This window comes from Macrosteles quadrilineatus, unplaced genomic scaffold (assembly GCF_028750875.1).
Source record: "Macrosteles quadrilineatus isolate MER2022 unplaced genomic scaffold, UCM_ALF_1.0 Scaffold_3__2_contigs__length_128488019, whole genome shotgun sequence".
Taxonomy (NCBI): Eukaryota; Metazoa; Arthropoda; class Insecta; order Hemiptera; family Cicadellidae; genus Macrosteles; species Macrosteles quadrilineatus.
In genome coordinates, this window is record NW_026542596.1 from 96,784,254 (window position 1) to 96,807,286 (window position 23,033).

At 36.2% G+C, this 23,033-nt stretch overlaps 1 protein-coding gene across 1 annotated transcript in view; it reads left to right on the forward strand.

Moving 5' to 3' along the window:
- Positions 1–23,033, forward strand: part of LOC128988658 (BOS complex subunit NOMO3-like) — a 55,550-nt gene that overhangs the window by 18,572 nt on the left and 13,945 nt on the right. The window contains exons 7-14 of the mRNA XM_054410153.1: positions 13,765–13,973; positions 15,161–15,329; positions 17,095–17,371; positions 19,122–19,294; positions 19,794–19,972; positions 20,410–20,684; positions 21,471–21,675; positions 21,945–22,096. Of these exons, the coding sequence (XP_054266128.1) occupies positions 13,765–13,973; positions 15,161–15,329; positions 17,095–17,371; positions 19,122–19,294; positions 19,794–19,972; positions 20,410–20,684; positions 21,471–21,675; positions 21,945–22,096 (1,639 nt within the window). The remainder of the gene's footprint in view (positions 1–13,764; positions 13,974–15,160; positions 15,330–17,094; positions 17,372–19,121; positions 19,295–19,793; positions 19,973–20,409; positions 20,685–21,470; positions 21,676–21,944; positions 22,097–23,033) is intronic.

Here is a 23,033-nt window from a genome sequence, read left to right on the forward strand (position 1 = left end):
TTAATATATTTTAAATATTTTTAAATATATCTATTATAAAATTAAACTATCATAACCTAACCTAACCAACCAAACTTGCTGATGGTGAAAAAATCGCATGAAAGTTTGCTAATCGAATCGATAGTTTCAATCGATATTAGCATAGCCCAGTTAAGAAACTGTACCCTAAGATCTAAAACCCTTAAAAATTTTGTTGGATTATTTTATTCTCAGTTGGCCTATGTGGTGATTCACAAAAGTAAGTTATTTACCTTGCCTAGCCCCTAGCTGCATGCCATTAATGTATTTTTAAAACAACTAAGTTATGACAATCGTGTGATGTGTAAATAAGTTTTAATGAAAAATTAGATTAGGTAAGTTTACTGGTCTAAAAGCTTAAAAACAGGTTGATAAAAGGGCCTAAACGTACTTGATTTCTATCTCAACAACACAGTAGAGTCCCGCAAACTCGGCACTCGATAACCCGGCAGTCTGGATAACTCGGCCATCACCTGGCTCAGAAAATTAGTGATTTTTTGAGTCCGAGTTAAACATGGGCTCAAGTCAAAGCATTTGCAACTCGTGACAAGGATTTGTTGTACTATATCTGATGACTTAATACCTACTTGTAAAATAAATGTAAATAAATAAGGCAGCTAAAAGGAATAAAAATTGTATTGTTCTTATTTTTAACCCTAGTTCCCGATAACCCGGCATTTCACAAACTCGGCACCCTTCCAGTCCACATTGCGCCGAGTTTGTGGGACTACTGCATTAGCAAATAAGAGACCCTCTGTGTAATTTAATTAGACACTCAGGTGTGTGTTGTAAGTTACGGGGGAGGCCGAGATTTTGAATGTCCTGTTTTTATTCTGAAACAACCTGGTCATCCTACTCTGGGCCTGACTTTTACAAACACAAATCAATGACTAGCCTATGCCTAGCCTATATTAACTAAGCAAATCAGGTTAAGATTAGGTTTTTCTGGGTTTGGACTATCATGTGGTCCATAATACAAATTAAAAATAGCCATAACTTAAGCCTAATTATTAATACCTCAAAAGTTAATTAGGAATAATTACTTACCTTTAACTTTAAACTGTATGTAAGCCTATAAATAAATAGTAAACTTAAACTTAGTTGAAGTGAAGGAGGAGAGTGATGAGGAAAGCACATAAACATAAACAAACGGCAGCCGACAGCCATACAATAACGAAAGTCGAAACGATACGATAGTGATAAACTTAGTACGAGTACGATGGTACGATATTCCACCTTCAACAGATCAACAGATCGCTCAATCGATTACGTCAACAACTTTTTTTCTGACAGCTGACGTCATCGAATCCTCTTCTGTACCTCCCTTGAGTAAATCCCCTCCAATTATCCCTCTTCATCAAATCTAGATAACTTATTATTTTTGCAGCAATACCTTACCAATGAATATCATGTATAGCCACCTAAAATATGGTAACTGGTTACCCCATATTATTTATAAAGTAATACTATATAAAAAAACATGTTTGTACCATTAAAACCACGGCCATCTTTAACTCCAGGCAGGCTGCGGCCTGGTAGAATTGGCAACGTTGCAAGTACCGGTACCATAGTATTGCATGGAGTATGTTTTATCTATGGTATTGTTTAGCGCAAGACGTCCTATAAGTTAACATGGAAATAAAACATATACTATAGAATCGAAAACCAAAGCAATATAAATTGAAAATCTATTTCTGTACATTCAATGTGGAGTCAACATTTTCATAGCCCAGTAACCAAGCTTTCGTATTCTTAAAAAAATACATAAATATCATATCATTAGCTTAGCGTTCTCCAAACAAACACCTTTTACAACACTATACTTGCAACGTTGCCACTTCGAAGGCCGCCTCCGGCCTGGAATTGAAGGTTGCCGTGACTAAAAACTGTGTATGTTGTACAAAACAAGATTTATTAACTAAAAAATGAAACAAATAGTTATTTTTAAAATTTTATAAACTAATAACTCAATTTGTATTCATAAGTATAATTAAAACTGTTTCAAAAATATTATTCAAGTGTCCAAATTTCAAACTTAATTGTCTTTTTCAAACATGGCCACCATGCCTTGGTGAAAAGGTTACACCAAGTTACTTAGGCCTACTAAGCAAAAAACATCACAGAAATCACCGGTAAACAAAATCAAAACGTAAACAAACATTCGACATTGACACAGGGCATAGGGCTACTGAAAGAAACAAATTACAGTAATCTAGATCCACGATCCACCATTCCATTCCACCGACCGACTCCAGCCCTTTGCTTGTTTCGTGCAGTGTTAGCTGTTACCTTGAGGAGTATCTTTTATCTGTGCTACAATCGATTTGTTACCAAAACCTAGGGAAAAAATAGTATAATCAATGTGTTATCAATACCTTGCAAAATTATCCAAAATACGTCCTTAACGTTGTTGAAATACAGCCATAATGTATTATTTTATCAATATTTCAATTTTATAATGTCAAAGGCCTGAAATCCCTAGAAAATCTAAAAAATCATTCAATTTCGCTGATTATCCCTAGTTATCCCTCAATCCCTTTTCAATCCCTCGAAGGCCCTAAATATCCCTAGAAAGGGATTTTTATCCCTCAAATGGAAACACTGCCAACGACCCAACCACAAAATATTGGATAGCGCTGGGTTCACAACGATATGGTAGGCATTCGAATAAGAATCGACCTTGTTTTCTACCGGATGATAGACATCGACTTTTTATAATCGGATCCGGCTATCTCATGGTGGAAGATCGAAGTAAATTATTGCCAATGCCTTGGTGCCTTCTGCTGCTGCTTCTAACTCCTCTCCTATGCCTGTCGTCACAAACGTCATAATGTGGCCTTTACGGGAAGACCATAATTTAATTCACAATATTACAGTGAATGCAAATAAATAAATAAGTACAACATATTATCTGAACCTGGCATAACATTTGCTAATGAAAATGTTTAATCCTACATTAAGTTACAGTATAAGTAGCCTACGGCTGATAACCAGCATGATGAATATAAGAGCTTAGATAGAAGAATATCACGGAGGAATTTAAAAAATATTCCAGTAAACTTGCGCAATTTTGGCGTAGATTAGCCTAACTTGTCTAATTCAATAACAAATTGAGCTGTCTTGGGAATACACATTTCTCAAACAGCCCGTTTCTATGGCTCAGATATTGCAAGGAAAGAAATATTTGAATTTTGAATTCTCAAACTGAGCAGAGGGCATATTTCATGAGTTGAGTACTGGGTTGTTGTATTAATAGTCAAAGGTAGGCCCTACTCCCCTACTGGCTATTAAAACAAGCTTAAGTTTAATCCTCATAAGTTATAAAACAGCCATCCTAGGCAATGGAACTGATCAAAAGGAACAAAGTTGAAATAAATTAAATAACTAAATACTAAATTAAAAATAATAAAAGAAATATTATCCTCTTCGAAGGCTAGTGCTAGTTCTTAGTTTTTGTTGTCTCTCTGTCTGTCTTCTCTTTCTCTCTCTTCTCTCTTTGTGTGTCGAGTCGAGTCGGCTCGGCTGCTCGGCTCTAGCGCTCTAGGAGGCAATCGATTTACGATGTTCGATAGTAGTTCATTTCATACTACGACGATCGATACTTATCCGAATGCCTACCATATCGTTGTGAACCCAGCGCTATCCCAAAATATTGTAGTGTTGTGACAGCAGACAGAAGCAGACGATTGTCAGTATGTCAGTGTCAGTGCAAGATTGTCAGTGTGTAGGTGCGAGCGTATAGGTTGACCTTGACGATACTGATCGATATTTCTCCGTTTTGCTTCCATCTTATTTTTGTTAAATGATCTGTAATATTTCAATAATTGGGAACCTACTGCACATAAAAATTACCGTAAATAGTTAAATATATCGTTCATATCGAAATATTAGACTGAAAAACACAGTTAATAAAACATTTTCTTGGGATTTGTGAGGTTATATAATATATAGGCATCATGATGATGCGACTCCAGTTAAGCGAGGTTCTACTGTATTTGCAAGTTAAAGTTACAAATAGAAAACCCATTATGGTTTGTATTCAATGACCGATGTATTATACAAAATAAATTATAACTTATTTTGATATTAATCAGCAGCATTTATTACAGCTTGCAGCACTTATTGGCATATATAAATATCCCAGTTACTATTACAGTAAAAAAAAATAAAACACAAAATTGTGTGGCCATTCAATTTTTATAAACACAGTGTTAAACATTTGACTCTGCAGAATACGGGATGGTAAAGAGTGTTTGGTTTCAAGAAAATAAAATAAAAAATAGTTTAACCTGCTTTACTATTTATTTTGAAAAATAATAGATAGGAAACCATAAGGATAGGTATGGGATTGAACTGAAATAATTGCAGGAAAACTTAAATCGTAAAGTCCACAATCTGTACATTGTTAGAGAGCGAGAGAGAGAGAGAGAGAGGGAGAGAGAGAGAGAGAGTTCTATTATCTGGTCACTTATGCGGCTATACGCTCGTCCTGAAGTATACTTGTGGGGCTATTGGTCCTTGTGGGGATATCCCCATAAGGACCAGGTCTTTTTTTTGGCTGAAATGGATTATTCGTTCAAAATAATGCATAAATTGCCCACTTTCAGCGCCAAACGAAAATATCCCCACATGGCACCTTATGATCCTTACACTTAGTTCGCTTTTGCGGCCACCAGAGCTGCGCTGATGCCGGTTTTCTCTCTCCGAAAAGAGAGTAAAGCTTTGGTCCTTATGGGGATACGAGGCCTGATTGGTCCTTTTTGAATTTAGAGAGAGAACTGTACCTCATGATCATTTGTGGGGATATATGAGAATATCTGCGGTCCCTATGAGGATGTCAATTCTGATTGGTTCGTTTAAATTTTAGAGAGAGAATTTTTCCAAATGGTACATTGTGGGGATGGTTTGTGTCTTCAGTGCTAGACATGACACTCTTTGAGAAGCACGTGGTTGTAATTTTGTACAGTTATTGTTCTCTGAGTTCGTTGTGCTGCTGCTGAACAGACATCATGAAGCGTGGCGTGGCGCAAAAATCCAAATTTTTACGCATAATTACTATTTTATTAAACCTTTTATATAACTGAAAAACTGAATGGATAATATATTTCTGTCCTTTAAAATCATTATTGGTATATACTTAGAGTTTAAAGAATAACGTCCAATCTATCTAAAATCTATATAAAAAATTAGAGTTTTGTCTGTACATTGCTCAGAATAATATATTTTTAGGTTATTTTTACGTTTTATACATAATGAAATGAAAAACTAAATAAAAAACGTTTATTTATCCCAAGAATAATAAACTAAAACAGAGAATAGCTATACAACATTAGAGTACAACATTTTTAAGATAAAATTTGCCTTACTTTGCCTAAATTTGACTAATGGGCAGGTGCCTGTGCGTAAGCCTGGCTGTTATCAGTCTAAAGAAATTGAGGGCACACACTAAAATTGGGAAGATTAAAAAAGCAGAAACGAGTCTTATCTCTTTATTTCTGTCCGTCTGTCTGCTGTCCGTCTGTAACACTCAAGATGGCATTTTACGCGATGGAAAACGAGAGTACCTATCAAGATCCAAGTCATTTTAATGTATTCACTGGATTGGCGAGAGTGTCTTTAGCCATTAATATATGGCCTCACTACTTTGTAAATAAAATTACTGACGTTCAAAAATGCAGTTTTGTGCGATTTTTAAGTTTTCGTCCAATTTTTATCACATAATCATCTATTAAATAACGAACAGCTGTTCGGATCAAGATTATTTTTTCTAGCTGTCACTAATATGTTTACAAATGTTGTTTACAAATACCGTAACCATTTTCGATTACATTTTAAAAGCAAATCCCAACCAAGTGAGATTAAAAACGTTTTTCTTGCATAACGGATTTAATTAATCGCAAGTGCAATAAAATAGTGTAACCACGTAAATGAAATTATAACTAGGCATCATCCAGTTCAGGAACCAGAGATTCTTTTTGTAAAAGATTGTTCTTGAGTTTTGATAACCAGAAAGAAGACCTTGAATCAGTTTTGTATACGGCTGGGAAACTTAAATTTATGAATGATCAACACCAATAAATTAGAAACAAGGTTTCCACTCATTGACGGCGCTTCAATAAGTGTAAAGTAAAAAATCACAACTGCAGTTGGTGATTGTAACTGAGGTTTACGGATGATGCTAAACTCGATTTTCCAATGTGTCACTTTTTGTTCCTATACCATTGACTTTAATAGTCAATAGTTCATACTCACCGTGTGATGCAATCGCTGGACCATACAGCCAATAGGCCCTTAGCCCATCTCTTGGGTACGTACGCCTACCCAATTATTCATAACAAACTTTTTGACGACGATCCTTGATAACCGGTACTTTTCCCTAGAATACACGGCCTACCTACTTTCTACTTAAGAAATAAAATTGCAAACGTCCAAAAACCCAACGTTGTGTGATTTTTGTCACGTTTCCTTATAATGTTAATAAATATACCAATCATTGTTTAGAGAATACGTAATCTAAATGACAAAAAGTTGTTTGTATAAGGTTGTTTTTTTTTTTTTTTAACTAACACCGATAAGTTTACATTAAAAGTTGTTTACAAATAAAGCAATTAATGTGAAATAACATTGATTGCCGATAACTTTTTACGAGAAAATCCAAAACCAATAAGAGATCAATAACCTTGATTAACCTTGATCAATAATTGGTCTATTTACTATTATTTTTTTACTGTAAACGTTAGTTTTTGGTTCTGGTTCTTTTGCCTTAGACGCGTTGGTAGCTGAATTATGCAAATATTTGTTATGCAGATATCTGAAACTATGCAAAACAACTGCTGTTCTAAATATAAGAAGGTTTCAAGTGACTAAGATAAGATCCCCGTACGTAGAACGGGCACAAAGCTAGTAAAACATAAACGGAGCAATGTTTTTATTTTTAAAAGTATTTGAACTTCATTGAATCTCCAACACAACACAATTTTACAAGCTACATTCTACGTTGGGACAAGAGTTTTATATGTATTGTATTTTTTGCCACAAGCACGAGGCCTCTATCAGGCCTCGATCAGCCTTAGCCTATTGTAGTAAACAAAAACCAGCATTAAATTACTTCTAATGCTATTCTTATGGAGAACATTTTACGTTATATGTAATTTTGTGTTAAAATTTTGGGAATTTCACTATTTTTCCGCCGTCTCGGTATTGTGACCTTTCCCTTTAATTTGAGCCCTCTCCCGTCATTCTAGGACTTCTCAGTCGCCTACAATTTTGACGCAAATAATCGGCTTACGTAGTAATAGTTATTTACATTACAAGTGTAGTAAGAGCGTTTTTACATCACGCAGGTGAATGTTGTGCAACGAGCGAAGGCGAGTTGCATAATTCACCGAAGTGATGTAAACACGCTCTTACTACACTTGTAACGTATAAAATTTTACCTGACCCGACAATATTAAGGAGGTTACGAGCAATATACTTCATTATCAATTTCACTCATCTTCTAACAGTAACGTCCATTTACAAACAAAAGCTAGGTTAGGAAAATTGTTCAACGCATAACAATAAAATTCAAGCACACAGCTGATTTCTAGCGTTGAACGTCGTTGGCTCCATGGAGGTATATTTTTTAAGTTATCCACTCAATGTTATTTAAATGGGTTTCATTACATCACCGAGTGAGTTTTTTTCAACTTTACATCACTCGAGAAGTAAGGAAGTTGTATACATCACGCTTGGGATAGGGAAGTTTAACATGGCGGGTTAGGTAAATATATTGACTAGAGCATTTTTCAATAGGCACAACCATTGTAATGTTGATATTTATTTAACGTCATATTTTTGTTATTTTCGTTATCAAATTTGTTATGTAATGTACACTGCAATCGGAGTGTCGTTATTACCGCGAGTCACGACGGACGATGTAATGACAATTCGGAATTTGGTCAACTCGAGTCGTGAACATCATTGTGCGCTGTGATCGGTGGGCGGGGGAGGAATGACCTTCACAGACCGCGCACCTGCTTACTGGCCACACCCCAGCGCAATGGGTCCAAATCATCGATATGTCCAAATGTATGTAATAAACATAAAGGAATCAGCTTTGAAACTTCAAAAAACTCACACAGAATATTTTGAGTTGTTTTTTGCTGAAGAAATAATACTGGGCAGACCTCCAACAAAAAAAAAAGTGCGAAGAACGTTTAAAGAGATTTCCTGAGCTGCAAGGAATAGGAAATTACCTGAAGATCAAATGAAAGGTAAACGCAATAGTACAGGAAAGAACACAGAAAAACCTGAACAAATTATCACATTAGTTGTTTTTACTGTGTTGTATCATTTTTAACTTATCCATAATGCCAGTTTAAACATGTTGGTATTATCTGTCGTTTTTCATAGTCCTCCAATGTATGATTCGTTTATGAATTTAAACACCAACAGTAATGTTTAAACTATCACATTAGTTGTTTTTTCTGTGTTGTTTTATTTGTAATGCCAGTTTTAAAATGTTGGTATTATCTGTCGTTTTTCGTGGTGCTGCATTGTATGAGTTGAATTTGTTTATGAATTTAAACACCCAATGTAATGTTTACTGTTATTTACAAAGGTTTTCAATGGCTTATAAGCCTTAGGGTTTTATGATTTATATGTTTTATGTTTGTACGACCATTTTCTACCACTACCATTTTAGGTTTTATTCTAAACGTGTCTTTTAGAGGAGAGAATTATTTTCTTCTTACATTAAGCAATAATTGCCTCGGTCCTTAAGATGTTTTTGGGGCTTGTCAAACGATGAAATATACAAACAGTTCACAACAAACATGCGTAACGTTTTACTAACCCCAAAAGACATCTGAATAATTAATGTGAGCGTTGCACAATACAGACAAGAAACACTACGTTATTAAAATTATTGTTTTGTGCCCTTAGATCTTTTGAAAGTTATTATTTATACAGTTTAATAGTTGAAACTTAATACTTCTGTTAAATTTCTACCGGTACATTCTATAGTTACTTTCTGAAGGGCTACACCGAAAATTTTTACTTATTTTTACTATAGTAAGATGATTATACTTTATTCCCAATTTTTAGGTTAAGTTCAATTTACATTACTGTATTGTTTGTCAGTATATTTTTATGCCACAGTGTTTTAGCAATTTATTTAATAATATACTACACTATTTGTATATATTATACTTAATTAATAATGTAATTTTTAAAAAAACAATAATGATTTTTGAAAGAAAATGTTTTATTTTAATCCTTAGAGAGTAATCTGGTAATAACTCAAACATTATTAACATGTTTTCAGACGGTTTGAATAAACAGTCTAGTTACCTTGTATTTTTCATGATGTCGTATTTGTCCATGCAGTTTAACAAATTACTTCAATAACACAAGAATTTAACGACATAAACCAGTAAATTACATAAGTATAAAAAGTAGTTGATGATTATTATTTTAATATTAAAAACGTAATTATATTCCAAAATATGACATAAAATATGAAAAATGTATGACGTAGTATAAATATTTATTATTAAATCCAGTTTTTTTATGTTTATTGAATGTTGCAATATTAATTATAAAAACTGTTATAACTCTAGTTACAACTACTACTATACACTCCAGTAATAAAAAAAGGTCATTCTTTGCTATACTGGAAAAAATAGACACTTACATTGATTAGAAACAAGAATAGATAAATCAAGTAATGTTACTTTTGAAGCCATAACAAATGGACTTTTAGGCTTTCACGCCATCTAGAATTAGCAACACCACAAAAGTTTTTTTTGGCTGGTTCGATGTGAGTTTCCTGCAAAAATATCTACAGAAATATGTGTTGCAGAAAAAAGCACCTGATGGTGTCATGATGGTGTCATGATGGGGTGACTGGGATTGCAGTATTGCAAGCTCAAAGACCACATTGCCTTCTTTGGAGGCGGCCATGCTTGAATGCAAGCCTATTGTAATCGTTTAATTACAACAAGTAAAGATCGTCCAAAGTATGATTTTCAAAGATATTATATCAAGTTTATTATTAAGTTAGTTTTGGAAGTACGATATCATCAACAAGTTAAGCTCAACACCACAATGAATGATAACACCATGTTGCGGTATCAACTTGAAGTGACGACTTTTATGAATAGCATTATAACACTATCTGAGACAGGGATCTCAGATGGTGCGTATTTAACCTGCATATGAAATTATATAATATCAACATAAAAATAATGAAAATATGTTACTATTGAAAAAATTGTATGCACATTAAAATACATTTATCCGAAATTTTATAAAACTTATAATTAAATCTTCAGTTATAACGTTGTCTAAGGAATATAAGAATATATTCCAGGTAAAGTGGTGTCAACATTTGCCTCACATACATAATATTAATGACGGGGGTACGGACATGAATATTCATGTATGTATACATGGTAATTTTTTTATATATTTATTTAAACCATTGCTTATACTTATACAAAGTCAAAGTCATCTTTATTGACACATAACGTTTTTTTCAAATGCTCTGGCACAGCCGACATTGTCAAACTATACTAAGATAAACTAGCTAATTGGTAAAAATAAATACATAGTAAAAAAAAAACAATTCACATAGATTTGTCTTCGAGAAACAGATCTATACTAAAATAATTATTTTCCAACAAAAACTAAACAATGTTTCCTTAAAAGATACTAATCCTATGATTGATTCGTTGAACCCAGGCAAATAGTAAACACATCTTTTACCCATATAAGAAGGTGTCCTCTCCACAAGATTTAATCTGTGTATAGGATATTGAAAATCTTTATTAAATCTAGTGTTATAATTGTGCCGATTATTTTCACTGAGGAGTTTTTCGAAATTTGATTTCACATACAATAAACATTTAAGAATATACAAATTAGGGACGGTTAGAATTTTTAGTTCTTTAAAAAGTTGTTTGCAAGAATGTTTTACGGGTTTGAAAACATTATTCTATGTATTACTTTTTTGAAGTTTAAAAAGTTGATACGAACCAGAGGTGACGCCCCAAAGCTTGAATTTTTCCATACTGTTCCATACTGTAAAATTGATGAAAATAAAGCGTGATAAATCATTAGTCTAGTGTTTAAATCATTTCTTAAGACCATTCAATTAATTATATTACCCTTAAACATTTAGCATTAACTGTTTTTACGTGTCCTCCTAATTTCATTCTCATACCTCCACAAAACCCTCTGAGATATCGCCGTAAAGTCCTCTCTTACAGTCCCACAAATCCCTCTCTTATATCCATTGAAAGTTACTTGGTATCCTATTTCACCGTCTAACATTCTCAAAAACTATTTATAGGCCTACATAACCCCACAAATATCTATCTTGTATATCTCCACAAGATCCGCTCTCATATCCTCATAACGCCCTCTCTTGTGTCTCCTGGATAATCATCATCGCACAAACCCAAGTAACTGTAGAACTATCAACTCTTTTCTCATATCGCCATAAAGTCCTCTCTTATATTCCCACAAGTCCCCCTCATATATCCTCACAAAACCCTCTCATTTATCCCCACATGCCCCTCTCTCATATCCTTATAAATTCCTCTCTTATATCCCCACATGCTCCTCTCTTATATCCTTATAAATTCCTCTCTTATATCCCCACATATCCCTCTCACATATCCTCACTATGCCCTCTCTTACAATGACCGTTATATCCTCTGAATGTTCTCTCTTATATCCCCACTAATTCCTCTCACATATCCTCGTAAATCCCTCTCTCATAGTGACCGTTATAGCCCCACAAGGACAAAAATCGGCACTTGGTAAATGGACGAATTTTTGAGAGAGGGCCACAAAAAACAACTGCTAAAATTTTATCTAACAATCCTCTCTCACTAGATTCTTTCTAACACTAAAAATGGCAGAGTTCCCACAAGTGACCATACAAACAAGTATCCCCGCAAAGCACCAGATGCTGGACAGAGAGAGAGAGAGAGAGAGAGAGAGAGAGAGATTTGATAAGGAATCTGAAAAGTAAACAAATAATCGTTTCTGGCGTTCGTTATATTGTACCCCCCTCCCCCCCCCCCCGTATTTGCACTCGTGACCACTTTTTGTTGCTTCCTTATCATTCATCCGTCCCAAAATATAATTCCTGTAATAGTTTGTTTGTAAAATTGAAATTATTATAAAAATATTTTATCTTTCGAGTGTAGTTTCATGGTTATTCTTATCAGATAGAATAATATCGTTGTCATATGTAATAGTTACTCCTTCGCGTTACGCAATTGCGTAAAAAACAGTTCCAGTATCTCGGACAAGATTCACGTATATTTCTCGAGATAAAGAAAATCCGTATAGTTCCCGGTCCGTGGAAACACTGTAAATACTAGGATAAAAAATATTGTATAAAGGAGAAGTTGCCTAAAATTTCAACTGAAGGTAAAAAAAATCAAAATAACTTAAAATATGAGATGATGAACGGGTAGGATCAAGATTCAACCAATTATAATTAATTAATATTCGACGATCCTTATTAGAGGTGCATCATATTTATTTGGAGTATGAACATGTTTAAACATTAACACGTAGTTAATCACTATCCCAACACAAATAGTAACAAGGAGTAAACGAAGATTACAGACCGCTGGGTTTTACCGCTACAAAGTAGGGTAGGGTGCCGTACTGGCTACACTACTCCACGATAGAACACACGATGAGACAGTCTCCGCATTGGTATTGCAGTTACGCTTATCGACACAGGCAGCAGCACCGGTTTGCTGTTTTCATACGTATAAAGTGCACGGGAAGCCATACCTGACTGGCTTATGGGAGAGCTGACTGGCTTTCGGGCGGGTGACTGCCACACCGAGTAAATTACCAGCGCACTGACTGCCAAACCGGGTGGGCACAAAAGTATATATATATGAATTTGAACGGATGGTGTTTTTGGCCTCTGGGGACCTCAAAACAAAAAAGTAAATCGGTCCCGGGTCTAGGTCTTACCATGAGACCTACGGTAATAGCTTATTCCCTATATGGGAAATTCGCTAAAAGAGGCAGAAGGTGCGACTATTTAATGTTTGAGACACTCAACGTCCAAAGTCATGTTGTTTGACTGGCCAGTACTATAATAAATTCTTTAGGGATGGACGAGTCCTGAAATTTCGGGAAATTTTACAGGATGGGATTACATTTGATTCGGGAATTTTTCGGGACGGGATTTGATCCGATCGTGGCGATTTTGCCGCTTCGCGAGTGACGATGACTCGTCGCTATCGCGAGAGATGTTCACGATAGTTCCGCGAACGCTGGAGGCCAAGTCCAGTCCATTAAGGATTTAAATGATAAATCCTCATTTAAAAAAATGTTCATATTGATTTACAAAATAGTCAGTCATGATTCTGTGTAAATATAGGCCTAGTTAATTGATTTTTTTTATTTATTTGTTAACATTTAATGACCAACATGGGACACATTTAAGTTATTCTAATGAGAAGAGTTCTTCTTTTTTTTGTGTCTCTCAGTACTTATTCATCGACATCCAACCAGACCGTGTTGCCCAAAACCACTTTTACTATCCTTAGTTTATTTACTTTGATTTGTTGTGTTGCGTGTTTGTCTTTTAGTGATTCATTATTAAATAATCAACTTTTTTTACTGGAGTATAATACCTTCTAACAAAACCATTATTTTTAACATGTTAATTTGTTTAAGTTGTTTGTCACTTCAATAGATTGTATAAGACATTCCATTGTTCAGGTGTGGAGTTGAAGGACTGGGTGCCCATTTGTCACGTGTCGTCAGACACCAAAGGACATTTTGTGTTCCCCTCTCTGTCTCCCGGCCAGTACTCCGTTGTTCCTCACTACCAGGGCACCACTCAGAACAACATCAAGTTTGACGTTCACCCTCAACAGCTAACTTTCCAAGTGAAACACAGCAGTCTTCAACTTACCACTGTCTTCCAGGTGCTTCATTCAGATTGATGTAGTTTTAGCAAATTTTACAGAATTTAAGAGATGCCAGTGGTGTTTTGGAGGGGTTAAACATTCTTAATACATCCCCATTTTTCAGTAGAGTTACTTTTTGGAAGAAAAATCACTAGGCTTCGTGATACCTTAACAGGTTCACTGTGCATGCCTCCGATCGAGACATTAGTCTTGGACATTGCAATGCGATTATATTTCGTCTAGCTATTTAGAAGGAAACACATATTGTGCCTTAACGTGCATGTTCTAGTGGGTTTTTAATTTCATTTTGGTGAAGTTTACCCCCAGTATTTATATTTTCTACAGGGCTTTATTTTCCCGTTTTTTGGCGTTGTTCAAGTTTGTGGAATAGCTGTAGCATTGTGGAAGGTGCTTAACCTCAAAATTGTGCTTTATCCCTTTTTTGGTATATATTTTTATTATATATCCGGGTACTTCTACCCTGATTTTCCCCTCCATTTGGCATATACTGAGGGCCGGCTTGCAGTAATTTTAGTGCTACTATCTATCTATCTCTCTACTATCTATTTATTGGGTTTTGTAAAAATACGTCCACAACGATTGGGACATGCTATAATATGCCTCTCCTATTGGATGAAACTAAATTAAAATATTTTCACACACTCATCCACACAGCGCATTAGCTGTCCGCGCTCCCTGCAGAGGCCGGCCATCACACAGCCCCAGTAAACGTGCTAATGAAGAAGGAACGAATACACAACTAACTTACCCAAGAAAAGAATTCCAGGCATTTGATAGCACATAAAATAAGCTCAATTAATTTGACATTTCGACCCTTCAAGGTCAACTTATTACTTCCTTTTGAAGGAGCACACTTAAAGGGGTGAAATGTCGAATTAATTGTGTTTTAAATTAATTGTTTTGTGCTATCTACTACCAGGAACTCTTTTCTTGGGTAAGTTAGTTCTTTATCCATTTGATTTATCTTACAACTTTGAAAACGCTTATAGTGATACTGATTTAGTTGTGGCCATTGATATCAAGGAAGGGTTGTTCTTACTGCTGCAGAAAAACAACAACTAATGTTGTTATGTTATAAAATGTGTTCAAATAAGTAGAAAAGAGAATTTAGAAACAACATTATTTTAGAAACAAGTAAAAGTAAAGAGTCTAGATTCTGAACTAATAAACTGAATATTTGACAGGTTAAGGGGTTCAGTGTAGATGGGAAAGTGTCGTGGAGTCCCAATGGACGTCCTTTAGAAGGTGCTTCTGTGCTGATTGATTCCAAGGTTGTAACTAAAACAGGAAAAGATGGAGTCTTCCGTCTGGATAGTATGACTCCTGGCATCTACAAACTTCATGTTCAGGCTCGTAAGTTGCTCATTTGTCAAAAAAATACTAAAAAAAATGGAGATCTGCTCAAGAATTTGAAGATGGAGCCAGGCATCCAACATATATATTGAAAGAATCAAAATTTTTTAGTAATATCTGTAAATTTATATTTATTTGTTTTGTAATTATCTATAAAAAAAATATTTTTGTTCGTTTCTATTTGAGCTTAATAGTTTATATTTTTTATTTTTTGTTAAAATATGCTAAAACCTTTGCTCCCATGTCCACTTTTTGCTTGAAGAGGAACGGCGCTCCGCTAGCTTCCAAGATCAGAGAAGACCCTGGTCTGTTTGTACAATTAATCAAGCAAGATCTATTTGTGGTGCATTCCAAAAATTGTTTAGACTTTTGTGATATGATAATGACAAGGTCCACAACCTTCCTTGTGTAATTTTTATAGTTTGCCTCTAAGTATAATAGGAGCCTAAGGCTCTGTACAGGAGGGTTTTCATTGTTTGTCAAACTGTTACATCAAGGTACATGTCAGGTTCCTAGAACTTCCCGAGTGGCAAGAAAGGAGAGTGAAAGTATTAAAATCAATATTTTCTAGCCTCTCAGCTGATCCTTAGTCTAAATCAATAAATTACCTTCATCAACCAGCAAAAATGTCAACTACCGTACTTGCTCGAGTGCGGGAATGTGCACTCCTCAACACCGTTTTTACTATGTGTTTGTTGTGTGTGGCATTTTTATGTTTTTTTTTTGTTTTAATATAGCCTTATGGCTGAACTTTAATGCCTGAACATGGCAAAGTGATGCTGAAACGGCAGTAACATTTGTTTTTGTTATACATTTTTGAAGATGGTTGACGAAGGTAATTTACTGTTTTAGAGTGAATGTATCTTATATATAGTCTATCAGCTTCAGGTTTTGTTATTTATTGGCCCTGATATGTTTCAATATTTTGAAAGAGGCTGGTTTTAACTGTGGCATTAAACGTCAACTGTTGCTAGAAACTATCTTATTTAAATGACTAAGGCCCGGTTCACACGAACGACATACCTAGCAGACTATGCTTGTACTAGGTAAGCACGACTGGGTAGCGGACCACAGGATCACACCGGTTCAGACGAACGACATGTCCACGGACTATGTGAAAACTGAAAATATCGATATTAATGCCACTCGGATCCATCACTGGCGAAGGAAGACAAAGAGAAGAAAGCGAGCTGCAGCGCGACTACCCGATCGCTTGTGTGAACGCTCCCAAAAGGCTACATGTACTGCTACGCAGTTCGACTGGGTAGTTGCCACGACGGACTGGGAAGCGGGGCCCGACTAGGTTTTGGGACATCAAGCTCGAACATGACTAGCTAGTCGTCGCCCTAGGCTCGTGTGAACGGCTCCATTTGATCTTGTGGTCTGCTACCCAGTCGTGCTTACCTAGTCCAAGCCTAGTCTGCTAGGCTTGTCGTTCGTGTGAACCGGGCCTAAGGATAAAAGTAACATGTGACTGAAATTCTATAGACTTTCCAACTACAATAAAAACACTTATTACTAAACTACTGGTACTCTACCATTTCTACTGTACCTTCACATCCTAGGATACTAGGTTCTTAATTAATTGAGCCCAGGATTGTTTTTCACATAATTTCAGGCTAGGCCTAGAGGTTGTGGCATTATCATATGGATAAAATTGATAAACGGGATAAGTCCCACGGTCTAACCACTAGACAAACTTGCTTCCCTCTAGTGTAGATTAACCATACACACCTACGTTAGCCTACACTTACTCTTTGTGCAGCGGATGTACAGTTTGAACAGCAACACGTGAAGGTGACACCCAACACGCCGCACCTAGGGGAGCTGGTGCCATCTGCGTACCGAGTGTGTGGTCAAGTGTCCGTTAGTCAGCCAGGCTCTTCATCAGCTGCGCGGGTGGTACACCTGGAGACGGAGGGAGAGCAGGTTGGCTACACTGCCACCACAGACAATGCAGGACTCTACTGCACGTTCCTACCTGTCGCTACCTACTCTGTCACACTGCCTGTCACTGACGACGAACGGACCAAGGGACTGCAGTGAGTTAAATTTCGTAGATAGATGTTAATGTTTTTCTAATCAGCTAGGCTATTGCTAGTTACCACAGGAACATAAGTGAAGGCAGTGCCGGATTTCCCTTAAGGCCCATGCCCATGGGCACAAGCCCCAAGGGGGTGCACGGCGAAGTGGAAAAAATTAATGGGACAAGCTATTATTTATGATTGGGTTGTTTTATTTTATTAAACTAGGTTTTAAATAAATGAAATAAGTTAACTAGAATTGTTTTCAGTAGGGATGGACATTTTCGAGGATGGCTTCGAAAATGTCAATCTCTTGACTCTAGGTATAAATTTGTTTATGAACCAGTCAATGAAAATGTATGAATCCATCCACTCTGAATTCTGGGCACGACAAACCACAGCAAGAGAATAAACATTGATGTTCTAAAATGCTCAAGGTTTATGGGATTTACCGATGATCAAAAGTGGAAGTTTATGCTCCCCAGATGTAGTGGAACACAACACAGGGCAACTGTTGCACGCTCTTTGTTTGACTTAAAACCTGGAGCTCAACTCAAATCTTCAACAGAGATCGCTTTAAGTTTTTGTTCCACTATCACCACGTTACGTTTACATTTTGACGCATTCATTATTTCATTAAAAATATTGTAGTGTACAACACAATATAAATCACTTGATGAAAAAACACAAAAATTATACAGTACTGTACTATTTGCACTGAAAATAATCGTCTAACTGTTTACAAGTTGGATCTACTAGCTCAACTGAGTAGAGAACCCGATAAAAATGTATTGGAACAGGAAACAGATAAACCGTGAGAACGCTCAAACCATGGAGATTTTGTGTACAGCCGTGGGAAATAATTTTGATATCAATTCCGGGAAGTGACCGGATAAACCAAGGACCAGAAATTCAGAAATTCTGAGGCCGGATATGAGGGGTTCTATTGTAAATAAATTTTTCCAAGTTTGATAATAATACATCCATAAACAAGCAAACTACTATACAACAGTTTACAATATTCTCCATAAGAATAACATGGGAAATTTTATATTTACAATATTTTGAATTTTCTTCGTAACCAATAAGCATACAAGAAACCTTAACATACTAACTTTAACATACTAAATGATTTGTTTTTCCAGCTCTTCAAATTGGTCTTGAGAGAAATTGGGAAAATTTTTGTTTTGAGGATCAAAAATGAGAAAACCCAATTTTGACCCCATAAAACCCCATTCCCATGGTCCAAATTTATCATGCTTTAAGCGAAATTTAATCAAAATAGAAAAAAAATTACTCAAGTTATTGTGTTAATAGACACATATATTTATATATGTCAGCAACACAACATATGTTACATATGTTTATGTATGTCATATGTTATAGATATGTATATACTATAATTTTCCCGATTTAGATGATTTTTCATACATAAACGGATGGTGTTTTGGCTTCTGGGGTCATCAAAATTAAAAAGTAAATCGGTCCCGGGCCTAGGTCTTACCATGAGACCTACTCTAATATCTACTTCCCTATAGTGAAATCCGCTAAAACAAATCAGGGCTTATTAGTGATGACAGATAGTGTAATAAGTTTTTGAAAACTCAAGATTGTTACGCAAATTGTCCTTAGAAAACGTGAAAATGCCAATAGTGTAAAACAACACACTAAAGAAAACAAGGTAGGTAATTAAATAAAATAACAATTTATTTGCCGTGAGCCACTAGGCTATATCTTGTAAACACATGTTCTTATTATCCCTGGTCAGGTTCGCCCCTCTCAAGAGGACTGTGAGGGTAGTGGATGGTCCAGTGACAGGGGTAGACTTCTCGCAACTACAAGCTACAGTGAGAGGTGCTATCAAATGTCTCACTTCCCCTTGCCCTGACATCACTGTTACACTACAGTCTGGGCCAGACTCCACCACTGCTGTGGCCAAAGGTACACAATAGTGTGGTTGGTTATGTTTGGCTGTGTACATACAACACCTGTGGTTTGATTTTGATGAAATTTGGTATGCGGTTACTGGTTATATGGTATCTCCAGGCCGTTTTTTAAATTTTTTTTGGATATTTGGCTTTATAATGGTGATTTTCCATTCCCGTAAAAACTCCCAAAAAAACTAAAAGAAAAACAGATTTTCCCAAAAATTGCTCGGACAATTTTGATTGAAATTTAGTATTTTACGGTCCTTTAACTCTAAACAAACCCATACTACCCCTCATGCTGTTAAAATTACAGTTTACAAGTTATTGCAACTTTTGGGATTTTTCTCACAAATATAGTTACTCCCACCGCTTGCCAATGATAAGAGCTGTTGACAAGCTAATGGGAGGAAGCATGACATTTCATCTACTGCAAACAGTTAGATCTTGAACTAATGCATGTGGTATTGTCGTCTTTTGATCTCTTTTGTCATTATTTGTCATGTTTATGACAGGAGGTGTGTACGTGTTTGACAATGTGTTGCCCGGAGAATACACAGTCTCTGTGCCGTCACAAGACTGGTGCTGGGAGAGAGAGGAGATCTCACTGTCTGTGTCTACGGAGAAAGTCATTGGACCTACGTTTGTACAGACTGGACTGCCTATACACTTTGTCTCATCTCACTTCACAAAGGTTAGCCTTAGGTATCACAGGGGAGGTGTAAACAACTCACTAAAAGCGTAAGCTATAATTGTGGACACTTTTATCATTGGATCATCGGCTGTAGCTTCAATTTCAGAAGATTTATTAAAAATAATAAGAATAAGTTACATTACAGAAGAAAATTAATTTCAAGGAACGCGACTAGTCACAATGTGTATTCAAACACCTTCAATTATTTCTACTTTTGGAGCCACTGAATCACATATTTTTGGATCTTCTAGAATTGGAATTTCAATTTCAATTTGTATCAAACATTCTCATGCATGAGCAAAACAGTTGGTAACATAGTATGTGGCTGTGCCTTAAACATGTTGTTCTTTGTGTTAGTTATTCAGCATTAATCACTGTAGTAGTTCATTCATTTACCTACATTGTAACACCATTCACTATTATCATCTTCACTGCAGGTACATTACAAGCTGGAGGGGGATGTGAACGGGACATCACAGGTGATGGAAGTTCCTGCGGGTGAGAGTCGGGTGTGTGTCCCAAGCACGGGTGTGTGGGTGCTGGAGCCAGTCGGGTGTCACGGGTATGCGGGTACAGTTATCCGTTGGACGGGTGGTACTATATCACTCACTGCACTCACACATCTATACACAGGACGGGTCACATCATTGGAGACTGTTAGTGACCTTATAGTCAACGTCATTCCCTCTGAAGACAACGCAAGCCCTTCTAGGTACGATGAGATGAAGAAGTTGGAATAGAGTATCTTAAGTGTATTAAGTCACAAAACCTAACCTAACCTTTGTGTATCAGTGTGTCGTGTGTGCAAGCTAAATCCACTACTCCCATTTCTCAAGTATGCTGGAGGTGCAGAGAACATTGTGTGTACATTTTGTTATGTACTTTCTATACCCAAGAACACACCTTGATGAAATTTATAATCTAAACTATGTATGTAAGACAAAGCATGAGGACCTTAGTTTTAAGGATTTTCACTAGGTAGGCTTACCTAAATAAGAAAGACTCCTTTCTGGCACTAGGAACACAAAAACCTGAAGGACACAACAACACAAGGACCTGAAGACGTCCCTCCTCCCAACTAAAACCTTCCTTGGTTGAAAATGCCGTTGGTGACAGTCAAATTTTCCAATTTTTGTGTTTATGTCAAAGTGTTTGTGTTTTTTGTTTATAGTGGACTCTTTCCCATTCATTAAGCTATAAATATCCTCATAATCTAAACTAACTGTGCATTGTGTCTGCAAACCAAGATTATTGCGCATTATGTGTTAACCTGGAATCAGAAAAATTAGGTTAAGTGTATATAAAAATACATTTTTATTCATTAGCTCCAGTAATTCAACCATAAGTATTTGTCCAATACATCCCAAAAACATTTTTGCAGAAATTGTGTTTATTTTTTAATTGCTGTTTTATTTGTTGTCTGTCACACCGTGACCTGAAGCTGAAGAAATGAAATACACTGTTTCTACATACAACCCTAACCTCACTTATTTTTCAGTGTTCGCAAGCTAGGCCCTATCACTGCTACGCCTCAGTCTGGTGCCCCTGGGGTAGACTATGTGTTCAGTCTTCCTCTAGCCCCTGGGGAGTCTGTCACTCTCGTACCCTCCGCCAGCTCTCTGCTGTTCACCCCTTTGAGTGCAGTAGTGGTGGGAGCCAACGACTGTGTACAGGGTGTCGTCTTCAAGGCTGAAAGAGGCCAGGTGAGTCACAACAGCCGATGTTTGTGTTTGAAACTTCAATCTAAAATTTTTGCTTTGAATTGTTAGTGACAAAGGTATTTTTGTTTTGAATACATAAAAAAATCGTAATTTGGTTTCAATGTTGACAATGTTGAGAAATAACTACTTATTTGAAACACAACTTCTAAGCGAGCAGTTTGTTGTGAGAGTAGATATGAGATAGCACACTATCATTGTGAGATAGAATAGCAGGTCAGTAATGTATGGTATACAATACATCAAACATACAGGTAGTGGAGGGGAGAGTGCTGGGAGGAGGACAGCCTGTGATTGGAGCCTCAGTAACAATCTACAACACAGCTGGTGAGCTGGTCGGCACACAGATCACTGATAACGAGGGACGTTATATCTTCGGACCTCTCAGTGCAAACACCAAGTACAAGTAAGAATGATGAGTTGTTTGTTTTACCTTCGTTACTGAAGTGAAAGGTAAAACTCACACCACAGTTAAACATAGATACTTTATTAGCCAAGATCCCAAAAGTAAATCTTCAAGCTTAAAACAACAATACAATAAAAACAAACATCAAATATGCAACATATGATAGCAATTATAAAAATACCAAACAGCACATCTTCTCTTTTCTCTTTTTTTTTAGTTTATTTGTAAAAATCTGAATCACTGTATCTAAGAGGTGGTTTTATACTTCTTTTAGGTCTGTCATTTTCATTGCTATTGTAATTATGTCCAGCATCAGTTTCAGTTCCTTGGTCTTCTTGGTATTGGTGTTCAAATCTATTTCCACCATTTTCAATAGGCCTATGCACAGCTATTATATGTCTCCTGTTCCTTCTGATCTTCCTTGCCTGTGTATTTATCAGGTAGGACCGAGGATGATTTGATTTATTCTCAACATGTCCATAACGTTTTAAATCTGGAATCCAAACTTTGTCATTTTGATCAAGCTGTGAGAGATCTCTTACACCTTTCCTTACATCGTAGTTTCTCTTATTTCTTTCCTTGATTGAAAAATCCTTCTCTTTAAACTTTTGCAATCTTTCCCTTGTTACCTGTCTGAAGTTATTTATTGACGGTAATGTTGATCGGAGCTTCCGTGAATAAAGTAACTCTGCAGGTGAAAGACCAGACTCTAAGGGTGTATTTCTATATTCTAACAATCCAAGATTTGGATCACTACATTTCGTTAGAATCCGCTTCGCTATGTCAACTGCTTTTTCTGCTTCTCCGTTTGATTGTGGATACCTTGGGCTTGATGTCACTATACGGAAACCATATTCTTCAGCAAAATTTTTAAAATCCTTAGAAGTAAATTGCGGACCTCCATCAGCTCTTACCACATATGGTACTCCATGTCGAG